The 13,238-nt window shown below is 43.8% G+C and overlaps 4 protein-coding genes across 4 annotated transcripts; 2 read left to right on the top strand and 2 right to left on the bottom strand.

Annotated features, from left to right (window-relative positions):
* Positions 1-224: 224 nt before the first annotated feature.
* O0I10_012972 (uncharacterized protein) lies at positions 225-1,413 on the top strand (the record flags this gene model as incomplete). The annotated part of the gene is made up of 3 exons (XM_058492850.1): positions 225-319; positions 389-480; positions 1,331-1,413. 3 exons carry the CDS (start codon positions 225-227, stop codon positions 1,411-1,413), a joined length of 270 nt encoding a protein of 89 aa, XP_058336387.1.
* A 45-nt stretch (positions 1,414-1,458) lies between these two features.
* Positions 1,459-2,886, top strand: O0I10_012971 (uncharacterized protein; the record flags this gene model as incomplete). The annotated part of the gene is made up of 6 exons (XM_058492849.1): positions 1,459-1,480; positions 1,544-1,566; positions 1,651-1,738; positions 1,810-1,921; positions 1,981-2,115; positions 2,178-2,886. 6 exons carry the CDS (start codon positions 1,459-1,461, stop codon positions 2,884-2,886), a joined length of 1,089 nt encoding a protein of 362 aa, XP_058336386.1.
* Positions 2,887-2,946: 60 nt separating this feature from the next.
* Positions 2,947-7,065, bottom strand: O0I10_012970 (uncharacterized protein; the record flags this gene model as incomplete). The annotated part of the gene is made up of 9 exons (XM_058492848.1): positions 2,947-3,281; positions 3,344-3,982; positions 4,044-4,296; positions 4,353-4,460; positions 4,537-4,704; positions 4,762-5,390; positions 5,455-5,601; positions 5,663-6,005; positions 6,085-7,065. 9 exons carry the CDS (start codon positions 7,063-7,065, stop codon positions 2,947-2,949), a joined length of 3,603 nt encoding a protein of 1,200 aa, XP_058336385.1.
* A 264-nt stretch (positions 7,066-7,329) lies between these two features.
* Positions 7,330-9,909, bottom strand: O0I10_012969 (uncharacterized protein; the record flags this gene model as incomplete). The annotated part of the gene is made up of 13 exons (XM_058492847.1): positions 7,330-7,467; positions 7,529-7,677; positions 7,751-7,881; positions 7,940-8,095; positions 8,174-8,373; positions 8,464-8,692; positions 8,747-8,814; positions 8,875-8,997; positions 9,059-9,295; positions 9,358-9,458; positions 9,519-9,585; positions 9,639-9,701; positions 9,772-9,909. The coding sequence occupies 13 exons, from the start codon at positions 9,907-9,909 to the stop codon at positions 7,330-7,332; spliced, it is 1,800 nt and encodes a 599-aa protein (XP_058336384.1).
* Positions 9,910-13,238: the final 3,329 nt, after the last annotated feature.

Below are 13,238 nucleotides of genomic sequence, written 5' to 3'. Positions count from 1 at the left end.
ACAATGATCAGGGGAAAGGATTGCATTGAAAAGAAAAAAGCCAAGGGAAGAGGTATCATCAATGTGATGGCGTGCTCATGTCGCGTGTTACGCGCAGAAATGATAAAAGGCGACCCCCCGTTCCGCAGCACCTTTTTTCCCCATCTTCTTCTCAATCATCTTTGCGCACATCCATACGCCCACACACGCTCATTTGGTATGTTGACGATTATTAACATCATCTAATGCCATCTCATTCGTATGTACTTCTTGTAGCTATCTTCAGACCTATTTGCTTGCTTGCTTCTTCTTCTCCTCGTCTTCCACTTCGTTATCATCAGTAAGTGCATGTTTTATTCATCATGTAATAGCATTTTCTTACATTCTTTCTATAGAGATTAACATCAAGGGTGACCGGCACGATCCTCCGTAATCCTCTGCTTGGCCCCAACTTTTCAACAGCTTTGTCTGCATTCCTTTGCCCGATCCCACCCGAGCACGGTAAGTACACTTCTTTTTCTGCTTTCATCTTGCTGAACTGACATCTTTTATTGTACATAGGTGAGGTGAGGGCACCCCGGGCGGCTTTTTTCTCTTCTTCTTCTCCCATCTTTCCCTCTTTCCTTCTTCTCTCCTCTCTTTCCCCGTTCTCTTCTTTTCTTTTGCCGTCTGGGAAATCTTGATGGTAAGTTTATACGACGATGTGATGATACATTCCAATACTAATGATGTCTTCCATTTACATTGACTTTGCTGGGTGCCATCTTTTTGCCTTTGTACGATATCCACCTCTCGCTATTATCCTTCCCATTTCATTCTTTTCCTTTGTACTATAATCCTTTATCCCAAATTTGTAAATTACTCTATTTTTTTGATATTATAAAGATGATCACTCTTCATACCAAACTATACGGTTACTTGAACCTTCATTGGAAGGTATGACCTGGAACCCTTTCATACTAAAGCGTACTTACCGAGTGGATTTGAGGATAGCCAGCAATAATCGTTCATTGTCAACAGCCTCTTTGTTCAGCATATGCATAGCACATCATCTCCATGGAAGGATAACAATGGGCAAATAAAGGGGATCACAATTCATTATCATCTTCGACTCTGCCTCGTGAAATGGAAATGTTGCCTTTGGTGAAGGTTACATGTGGATGAAGCAGGTGATTCGTCGTTGCCAGGGATTACATACGCATATATAGCAGGGTGGATCTGGAAAATGGATGCTTGCTTGAGACGTGTAGCTATAGCAACAAGGACAGCAACACGGTAGATACAAGGATAAGATTATATTGCGTCAAGTGCTTCGTTTGTGAACGAGCATGTTGGATGGTACTTTTTATAGCTGGCAAAACGCTCAAGCAATGGATTAGCTCACGCCTATTCTCTGATTTGGCAGGAGTTGTGCAGCATAAAGGCGTGGCTTAAATAAGGCATGGTGCGCGCATCTTTCTCCACTTTTGCACTATTACAATGTTCCATCCTACTCGAGGAGGTAAAGACTGACATACGAAAAGCTGTCGATTGGAATGCTTGGCTTACACTTTATTGTATATAGGTGTTCGTGGTGGTAAAGACCAGGTAAAAATAACGGCTCATGCAACTACGATTGACCTTGTACGAAGCAATGGGAGTCCAGTGTCGTTAACAGAGAATCCTTTATAGTTCAGTTGGGAAGATGTCAAGGAAGATAAATATCGTGAATACTACCTTGGCCATTCGTTGATGGCTCCTGTGGGTCGATGGCAGAAGGGTACGGTTCAACATCTGGCTTCGACAATGGGGGGGGGTGGCCAAGATCCATAGCTCATGTGATATTTGTAGGCAAGGACTTGACATGGTATGCAAAGGATTCCAAAGACGACAAAGCAGAAGCACATGCACTGGAGCTTGCCAAGATTAAAGAAGCTGAAGCGGATGCCATGGCAGTTGCATTGTAAGTATCCTGGGATACGAGTGGATGAGAATCATATCCATTAACGTGGGGAATAATAGAGGCGTAAAGAAGAAACGCACCATTGAAAGCAATGTCACTGAAGAAGAATTACGACATGCCATTAAACGCAACGATGATTCGGATGATGATCCATTGGATAAGGTGAACGAGGAAAAAGGATTGGGCTATGGCAGGTATGCAAGGCATAGTGGGGTAAAAGAGACAAGCTGATTTGCTTACCATTTGGTATTGGTAGATCCAATCGTTTGATACCAGCAGCAGATCAACCTGTGGAAGTTATGAATAAGGGTGGAGCACCTTTGGATTACAGCAATGTCGCAGCAACCAGTTCTTCAGCAATCGGCTATGAAGATGAGATGCACATTGACAGCCGCAGCAAGGAGAAGAGGAAAAAGAAATCCAAAAAGCACAAGAAATCCTCTTCAGAGAAAAAGAAACGTCGTCATCGTCATCGATCGGTATCACCCGAAAGCGAAGATGAACATCGTCGTCATCATCGATATGATTCACCACGCCGTCGTCGTCATCATCGTCGTGATTCAGATATGGATCGAGATACAAGGAGTCGTTCACGTTCATTATCACCACGTCGTCGTCATCGCCATTCATCTCGTTTATCTTCATATATGGATCGACATAGAAGCCGCTCACCACCTCGACGACGACATCGATCACCATCCACACCACGTAGAGGACGTTCTAGACGCCCACGTAGTTTCAGTCGTTCACCATCACCTGTTGACAGAAAAAGTCATCGTCGTTCACCATCCACACCTCGACAAAGAGCATCGAGCCGTTCTATGAGCCCACCAAGGAAAAGATCACATCCTCACAGAGATAGATCACATCCTCCACCACCTCCACCATCCCATGAATCCAAGCGAGAAAAAAGCCGTTCACCTTCACCCTACACTAGACGTGCCATGTTGAGTGGTCGACAATAGTATAGTCAATTTTATAAACGAGGGGTATCTTTATACATATTTACAGCGAGAGATTCAATTCTAAGATTTTACGAGAGGAGGAGAATAGAGTTGTCTGTTGGCAAAGATGGGATTAGCTAATCGAGTGGGTGCAGCTGGAGGAGGTGGGACTTGAGGTGTCAATAAGATGGGGCGATTTCTTGGTAGAATGGATTGACCGGTACGTTCAGCTTCCCAATCTTCCCATTTCTTCATAACAAGTCGAGACGAATCAAACTTTCCTTCAGCATCCAAATGTCCCTTATCCTTCTTTTCTCCAACTACAACACGCGTAGCACCCCACGAAAAGTCGTCAAAATGCCAATAGGAATAAATGGGAAGCACAAAGTTCCATATGGGCAAGGCAATAAGATACACTATTATCATCCATGCTGTTAGTTTTATGTTGGGGAGTACATGGGAAAAGGGTAAAACTTACCACACATCCAACCGATGTAAACAACCTTAAAGGTGGTGATTGCAATAAGGACGGCAGGTAAACCGAGAATAGCCACTAAGAGTGCTAATGATTGCCATTGGGGATCACTGGATATAGCCGTATTTACAATGAGATACACCGTCAAGCAAATGGCAGCTGGAAGAACAAGTGTGCCGACAAGATCCACAAAAACGGAAAATTGCATTGACAAACAAGCGATGCCGCACAAATCGGATACAAGTACAAGCTCCATAAGATTATGCACTGTGGAATTGATCCATCGACGACGTTGAGATAGCAGGACACGGAATTGATCTGGTACAACCGTTTTACATCGGGCTTGAGGAACATACATCATTTGACGGCGTGGGAATGTACGTAGCATCAAGGTTGAAAGGAACCGGTCTTCACCCAACAAGAGCAAGTTTTTGGCATGAAGTGTGGTGACAATGTTTTGATTGTACTCGAGAATAATGTCTGGATTGGCAAGGATGGGCACCCATGCGCCATTTTTAGGTGCTTTGATGCGATACATGCTAAAACATCCTGGAAGACAGGTCACAATGCCAAACAAAGATTCGAATGCCTTGGCATAATTGTGTGAAATATAGTATTCAAACACTTGAATGGCCGTAACCCCTGAATAAATAGCGTGTGAGATGAAGGAACCTATCCCATATCCTTTTTCCCGTATACGTACATGATTGTAGCTTGTTCGCAATTCGTGTCTCACCACACAATCCCATGATGGTAATATCGTTGGCCATAGCAGCAACCATGTAGGTGATGGCATCCGGTAACACTTTGGTGTCAGCATCCACCATCAATACGAGCTCAAACTTGTCAGGAGTAACACCCTTCATAAGCCATGTCATCTTCCAAAAGATCTCATAGTCAAGCTCGGATAATCGATCATTGAATAAAACGCGTTGAAAGAATTGCATCACGATAAGCTATTAAGTTGTAAAGATGAGCATTTGCAATGATCGTCATCAAAGGTCTTACGTACCTGAGAATCACGCTTTCCACGATTGCCAGCCTTGGGTTTGCTCACTTCTTCCTCGGTGCCACATTTGACCACCACAATACAAGGAACTCCTTTGTAATGTCCAGCATACTAAAAATCCAATCACATGAATCGCTTTGGTCGATGCATAGCGTGTTACTCTTTTTTGATCTCCCACCGCTCTTACCACTTTGGCCATGTTGAGTTGTCTTTCACCATCAGCAATAGCAACGTAAGAAGATTGTTTTGGCTCTCTCATAGTAGGATCTAGATCCATCATGCCAACTACAATATCGGGTGTTGTACGTGTCTCGCCTGCACCAGTGATCATTCCATCACATACAACCATAAAGCACTATGTAATGAGAATGAGTGACTATGATTCAAAAGAAAGTTGTATGTAGTATGTTACCTTATGTTTGTTGGAGTAAGTTGTTCTTGCAAGGCTATCCATGGTCGTTTGTAAGCCATCATATCCTTCTGAATAACACGTGACCAGCATTATGGTGTATAGCTCAGCTTTGATCATGCCGGATGATGGTGTGGCTGTTGTTGTTGCAGCTCCATCCATGTTATCGCTTCGACGTGATGATAGGCTGGATGAGGATGATGAGTTGCTAGTGCCTGCATAGTTGTTGGGGTTGTAATAAGCATAAGGACCTGGGATGTGGTTGGCTGGATCATCATTGCCACCCTTGATAGAACGCCATGCAAGCCAATTGGAACGACCACCCGGCTTAACAAGTCGACCCGCAATAAACCATTGAAACGTCAATGCCATCGAATAGCGCACCACAATCATGGCAACAATCACGATCAGCATCAAATTCATAATGATTTGTGCCGCAATGCAGCCACCTGTATCACTCTCCATCATGCCGCTGCTAAATCGCGCCACGAGACAATCACGTGCTTGTGACCCTGCAGGTTCATAAAGTAGCTGGTATGACACATCCTTGCCTTGCCCTGCTTTTAACGTAGTGTCCACATAATCCCCAAAGATGGCTGTGTCATTATGCATGTATGTTGTCAAGTTGAGCACTATAGCAATGTATATGAGTTTATGATGGAAGAGGGTGGTGTGTCCTTAATGCAGCATACGAACCTGTATTACCCAAGACCGTCAATGTGCTAAAGGTATATGATGATGTCAAGTCGACCCAGTCGAAACCTAATGACCCTGTTGGCTTCATGTAGGTATCCAATTCCCTGAGAGGGATACATCCACCACCGCTTGTTGTCATGGAACCTCCTGTTAGTATCGCTATTAGTATCGTGTGCTATGGGTACATTGCACAAAACGGACACGTTACCATATGGGCTATGAAGCGTACAACTTCCCAAAGCAGCATTTTCTCCAAAGCGTGAGCAAGCCCCTTTGGTGTCACCGTCAAAGATAGCTCCAATATCCATGTTTTCAAAATCATTCGTCAAGTTGAGACCTTGAGTGGCAAAAAATTCCTTCATGCGATCCATGTCGTACACGCGGCCAAATACACGCACATCTTTGCTATACACCGGACGACGTACACCATCGGATCCCACAGCTGAATAGGCAATGTTGCTCCGGTTCTCTGGACACAATGTCATGTTAAGACCATAGGTGATGTAAACGAGAGCACAACATAACAGGATGATGCCAAGCACCAACGCTATCTATTTTTGCATAGCATGAAAATGAACATTTGTATGATAAAAGAGCATAACCCAAAAAAAAAGAGCTTCCTACTAGTACCTTTTCACGCCAAGCTTGCTGTACCAAGATGGAACGTTTTCGACAACAAGTACGAAGACACCAAGCTGGAAAGCAGCAAGTCGCTATATAGGCTGTCCAAGCCCACCATGACGTCAAGACATTGGGTTGATCATCCTCCTCTTCTTGTTGTTGATGCTGTTGCTGCTTTGTTTTGCGTACATGTGTAGTCGTAGGGTTTCTGAGGATAGCATGACCAAGGCCTGCTTCTTGCTGTTGGCGTAACTTTTGTTGTTGGATTTGCTGTTGTTGTAGGCGATTTGGCATAGGTCTATGATCAGGTACGCCAGGTCGGTGGAGTGGCACACCATTGTACTCGTTGTTAGACATGGGTGTATTCGAAGCGTGTGGTGGCACAAGTGGCCCTTGTTGAGAAGGCGGTGTTGTATTGCGGATCATGCTTGGTCTTGGACGATATCGATCAGGTCGTGATAGTGAACGATTTCGAGTGAGACTCGTTTGACGACGCATGTTATCATGATGTTGTGGAATTCTTTGTGGACCATGATTATTATTACTATTTCTTGCTCGTGGATGATGCTGCTGCTGTTGATAGCTTAATCCTCTTTGTGGAGTTGATTGTTGTGGTGGTCTTCTTTGTTGATGTTGCCATTGTACTCCTCCTCCTCCTGCTGCTGCTGCTGATGCAGTGGGCTGATCACGAGTTTGACGATGTCTTGCTGAAGGTGATATTGGTTGTTGTTGTTGTTGTTGAGGTGGACGACCACCATGGATTGGAGGAAGTGGTTTTCGCTGGATACGTTGTTGCTGCTGTTGTTGTTGTTGAGAAGAACGATGAGGATAAGGTGTAGCCATTGCTGGAGGAACAAAAGGTTGTGGATGTCGACCTTGAGGAGGTACTCTGTTATGCGGTGGTGGTTGTGGCGGACGATCCTCTTGAGCTGATCCACGGCTGCGGAGAGCTGGTGCATAATAATAACGATGGTCTTGCGGAGTCGACATGCCAATTGTTGCCCACACACACACAAAGAAAAGGGAAAAAGAAAGGTGTGAAAAAAGAAATCAAGTTGTTGATGCATTTGTTCTTCTTGGGAAAACAAGCAAACCATGAACAGTGTGTGTGTGTGTGTGTGTGTAACACGTTTTATTTTTACAAGACTGTCTCTAAACAATGTGTGCTAAACAAGGAAGTCGTGTTGCACTTTTAGTATTTCTTCACAGATCTGCAGATCCACCCACACCCTTTTCCCCCATCACTTGACCCTCCTACTTACATCGCATAGGGCATATCAGTGGCGATTTATCTTCTACTGTAGCAGTGTGCAGACGATGCTGGAATCGATAATGTACTCGAAGTTGTTTACGTTCGCCAAGACATGGGTCATAGAAACCAAGGATATTGGTCTATTGATAACACCAATGAGATCATTTCTACTTTCTATCATATGCTCTTCACATCACTAACCTTGGAATGTCCTCCAGGGATCGTTACCCGTGATTCATTCACCAATGCTTGGACAACCACAGTGACATCAATCACTTCTTCAGGCAACTCGTCGCTTTCAAAATCAACATTATCCAGGCAACCATACCATGCCTTGACAATAATAAGGCCTATTGGTTGCCATTGCGAATTAGTCCTCCTTGCATCCAACCATCTCCACACTTTAAGTTTTTCAATGCTTACCATCTTGCTTCTTTTCCTCTTGTCTCTTTTTGCGTGCAGCAATCTCCATCATTAATTGTTGTCCTTCTAAGGCTTCTTGCTTTCGGGTTTCCAGATATTCAGCATGTTGCTCACGTAGTTGGGCAATTTTCCTACATTGTATAAACTATGAACACACATGTATAACATCCATGCCCCATGTACACTTACTCTTTGATTTGCTTTCTTCGTCGGGGTTGGAGAAGGAGTTGATCCAATGCTACTGCAATCGATACAGGTACCACAGCACCAAAGAAGGCCAGTTGAAGATCAAACTCGGTGGAGAGAATAATAGGCAAAACAAACTTTTGGCCAAGACGAGCAATTCTACAAAGGGGATGGATCAGCTGACAAGGCTTCAAACGCATGATGCCGTCACTTTTCTATTTTCAGATACAAACTTACCGGAATTTGACTTGAACACCGGAAGGAAGACCACACTCAAGTGACATGCCAAATCGAGTATGTTTGCTCACTTTGTGATCACTGCCAATGCTTGCTGTGATGCCACCTGCTGTGGACAAGGCACCCGAAAGACGAAGTTGCACCTGATTGGGTAGCTTGCGTGTATATTCACAAGCAATATGAGATGATAGAATACCAGTCTATGTAATAGAAGAAAGATTTGTTTAGGCTTTTGGGTCGATCTTCAACTTGCTTCCCCACATTCATGCAGCCATCCTCTTTTGTGTTACCTGTAATTCAACACTGTAGCTGCTCGTCTTTTGACCACCGGCAAGGCCCAATGCCACTGAAGACTTGTCCATTTTGCGTGAGGTATCACCTCCCCATCCAAGAAGAGACCATTCACCCGTTCGATAGGTCACATAACCTGTTGTTGTGGCGTATAGACGTCGACCAGCAGTAACCGTCAAAATAGGTGGAGCATATGGAGTACGGGTTTGTGCCACAGTATTCACAAAGCTACAAAGTTAATTAGCCTCCTATTCTTTCCCTATCCTTGATATCCTTCCTTACCTATCAGTGGACATGCTGTAATATGATTTAAGCGTGACCACCCTTGGATGTAAGAACGAGGTGCTTAACTATTAAACAATCGAGTGAATAAGCGCTCTTTGTTATGTACACATTGATGCGGTACTTACTTCTCCCCAAAGCTTTGGTGACACTGTATGGCGAATCGTACCCATCAAGTTGCCACCTCCCATACCATTTCTTGACAACATGGATCCTCCAATGATGGCTCGTGTCTGTGCACCAATTTGAGACTACATAAAAAGACATTAATAAACATTACTTCTTTCATCCAATTCACTTTTGTAGATATACCTCGAATGTATGTCGCATAAACAATTGCTGGATCTGTGTTTTGGTCAATGCATGCAGGGGACCTCTCCTTTTGGGGGCGATAGGTGGTTGACCAAACCCAGCAAATACAGGTGGCTCATAGGGATCGAATACACCAGTCGCATTGAGATTAAGCTGGAATTCGCCACGAGATCGTACCAAATTCTCCAATTCTTGTTCTCGTTGCAAGCGTTCCTTCTTTTCATATTCGGCTCTGATCTACATATCCAATACGTAAGCCATCCAAATCCTACCCATACTCATCCTCTGCATATATATACCTCTTCGGATGTCTTGTATTTGGGTCCTACTTCCCACTTTGCATTGAGACCTTCCTCGCCATATGTATCATAAATAGCTCGTTTGATAGGATCACTGAGCACTATACCATACTCTTTTAGTCATCCATATCCAATAAACCAAGTAGCATCATTAGCTATACCTTCATAAGCTGTTTGAATGACTTGGAACCGTGCTTCTGCCACCTTTTTGTTGTTAGGGTCGTTGTGCTGCAAATAAAAGAGCGTTAGCTTGTTCTTATTGGGATGGCATTCACTTTTACCTTGTCAGGATGGAAGAATCGACAAAGCTTCTTGTATGCATCCTTGATTTCGTCTTCGGTTGCCTGACATGACCCGTGAGCATTGAGTGGTGTGGATCGCAGCTATTGTTCTCCATAAAAAGCAACTGCGTACCGTTCTCGAAACGTTAAGGACACCATAGTAATCAGAAGCCTTGGGAGCAAGATCTTGTTCAAGTTGCAACAAGGTGTCGTCGTCCAATTCCTCGTCTGGAATCGTGTGCGATTCGGGAGCGTCCAAGTAGGGATCCATAACTGCAAAAGACACAACTTGGTATACACGCGCTTCACATGAGAATGTTTAGAGGTAATTCTCTTTAAATTCCGACACGTCGACCAATGCAAGGCTTGACAATGCATCCTTCCCCCCCTTACCGTGTATATATAAAGACCATGCCATTAAGGATGGACAACAGCATTGGGACTGTGTGAGTGAGAAGACAATGATTCTTTTGTTAGTTACATGGTGGTTGTTAGCGAAGAGAGTGATTGATAGAATGAGGTGCTGCTGGTTTATCAATTGCAAAAGAACGTTGTAGTGTGCATGCTGAAGGTATTACCTAGTTGTAGCTTGCCACGTGGAAAACTTTACCCCTTACATTGTTCCCAAAATCCAACCGATATACTTTGAAGACAACCCCACCACATCATTGTATATCTTCATCCAATACAATCATAAAACCTATCTTACAAAGCTTGGGATTGGCTTCAAGGTTAGAGCTTCTCAATCCATCATAGCTTGTTATGATACTCTCTTGTATAAACCAAGCCATGATGTATGATTAAGGAAAACTGACAACATACCCCACAAAGATACCAATCTGCTAATGCATAGCATAGGAAAGTAACTCAATAATGTAAGTATGAGTATGCACTTACACACCATCATCTAGTAGCAGTTCATAAATTGGAGCTGCTAGCCATTTCCTTCCACTCTCAACTGTTGCCCGAAACAATGCGTGTGAACGACTCTCCTACTCTAGCCCATCTTTTCCATCATTCAACTTTTTTGAGCCGAGAGAATTTGACTGAGTAACGCTCAAACAAAGAAAGCGACACCCAAGATGAGAAAAATTAATTTGATAGTTACTTCACAAACTGTCCGTTGATAGCCCATTCCTCCCAATCACCTTTGCTGTCCAATCCATTGCATGTAAATGCTTGTCCTGCTCCAGACCAGCATACCAATCATTCAGCTTTCTTGATCCGAGTGGATTTGGGTGAGTTACGCTCAAACACAAAACATCATCCAATTTCACAAAAATCATTTTGCAAAGTTATTTGTAAACTGCCAGCTAATAGCCCGTTCCTCCCATTCACCTTTGTTGCCCAATACAATGCATATGAACGATTGTCCTGCTCCAGTCCCATCATTCCCATCATTGAACTTTCTTGATTCGAGGTGACATGGTAGTATGGCAACAATGGGTGTTGTTGGATCATCATTATCATGTAAAGTGTAAAATGGCACACACCCTTTTGCTATACGTGAGGATCATTTCTTTTATTTACGTGTACCTATTGTCTATCGTGAGGGTGTGATGATGACGATGGGTGGATGATGTGTGTGGGGTCATTGAGTGGCCTCAGAAGGGGTCAGCAGCTCCGCAGCAGTTGCCTCGTTATTTGTTGCCCAGCAACACGCGTGCTCTTTACATTGCACCTTCCACACGAACACAGCAGCTGTCAATGGTGAACGCCGTCCTTCAAAAGGTACTTGTTAAACGCTTCTACAGCCGTGTTTAGTAGTTCGCTAGCTACTAATGCAACACTCCACATTACCAGACATGGTAACTCTTTACTTGCAACAACGCATTTCATTCGGCGCGTGTTTCTCGAGTCTTTCTCGTACAACAAAGGTAAGCCCAGTTCACTGCTAAGGAAGAAGACCAAACTGACACGTAACGTTGTTCTATTTAGACAACCTTTTATTGGGCAATGGCTTAATGCTGGTTGAGCTAAGGTGGGTGGGGGGTTCCAATCGATCTGTTTGGGTTGATCAAGCTCACTTGGCTTCTTTTCGTTGCCGTCAACCCCCAGGCTCTTTTACGTGGTGCATATGGATCAGCAAACAGCGTGGTGATGTCGTTGGAAGCAGGTATAAATGAGTTCCACTTTATTCGACTGCCATTGCTCATATTACAAGTATGTCCTTGTAGCACTTGGAACAAGGCCGTGGACAAGAGGCTGATGATGGTATACTTTTACAAGCATATGAATCACTAAAGTGTGTTAGAATGTGTGGATTAATCAAGGATCAAGACCATACTTCAAGGATGGCTTATGCTGCTGAGGCTCTTGTGGATTGATGGTGCTCACTGGCCAGTTGATCGGGGTAGTCTACGTATGTACGTGCTACTTGTTGCCGTAAAGAAAACTTTGGGTATTGTTTGGGTATTCAACCGGTGGGTGCTGTCGTTCGCTTGAAACTCCGTCAGCTCTTCAAGAAGCATGGTGTTCAAGATGACTGTGGATCGTAAGTGGGATTGTTATGGTTTCTATTGAGATATGAATGATGGCTAATTTATCAAGTTTCTAGTGTGGATATGTGGATCAGCAAAGATGTGGATCAGCAAAACACTCTGGATATTTGTGACGAGGCGATTGACGACTGGTGCCGAGTACGAGTACGAGTACGAATGATGGCGGGCGATGAAGACGACGATGGGTGGCAATGTTGCTAGATGGAATAAAGCATTGTTTCTTTTATTACACGCTTGGAGTTTGCTAGCTTGTGGATTACATACTATTGCTTCGAAGATGGAATAATAAAGGTGGTCCGGTTATCGGTCATGCAAGAAGTATATGCCTTTTGTGATACAATAAGGAGGAGTGGGATGACCTTGAGAAGAGAAAAAGTGAAGTGATCCCGTGCATTGAGTTTCAAGATGAGTGACCCCATCATCATCATCATCATCATCATTGGATTGGTTACTGGTGGGTTTACATAATACAAATTGGTTTATGCAGTTCGACCTTCTCCTACATGCAAATGTGATACATACCTTGACACACCTTCATTACTGGATGCTGTTTACTTACGTACCTTCACAAAAGGCAATCATCATCATGCATTTGTGCAGCAACCTGTCAAAGACGTGTTTGTGTAACCACCACGTGCCATTTCACTCAGCTCTTCATCTTTCCGTTAATGCAGCCGACACCATCCACTAGGAGAAAGCAACTCCACCACGCTTACAGCATATGCAAAACATAAAGGCACTTGTATCTCCAAACTTTACAATGAAACGTGGGGTGTTTATTAGAGCAATGGGCTCGGCTTGGCCAACAGCACCTTGTGTGAAAGTTTCACGTTCAATGTCGCAACTAGCCCAAAAAATATTTTTTTGGTCGTCGTCGTCGAAGAGGTCGACCCCCTGATCCAGTTTGGCTGGTGGCGACATTGCGAAATCTGGGATTGGCAAGCTTGATCGTGAAACTTTCACACAAGGTGCAGTTGGCCAAGCCGAGCACATTGTTCTATCAAAGACCCCACGTTTCATTGTAAAGTTCGGAGATACAGGCACCTTTATGTTTGTAAGCGTGATGCTATATGAGAAGTGGTCTTTGTTCATTGCCAAG

This window comes from Lichtheimia ornata, assembly GCF_029851405.1.
Source record: "Lichtheimia ornata isolate CBS 291.66 chromosome Unknown scaffold00189, whole genome shotgun sequence".
In the NCBI taxonomy this organism is placed as follows: domain Eukaryota; kingdom Fungi; phylum Mucoromycota; class Mucoromycetes; order Mucorales; family Lichtheimiaceae; genus Lichtheimia; species Lichtheimia ornata.
This window is presented reverse-complemented; position numbering and strand designations above follow the sequence as displayed.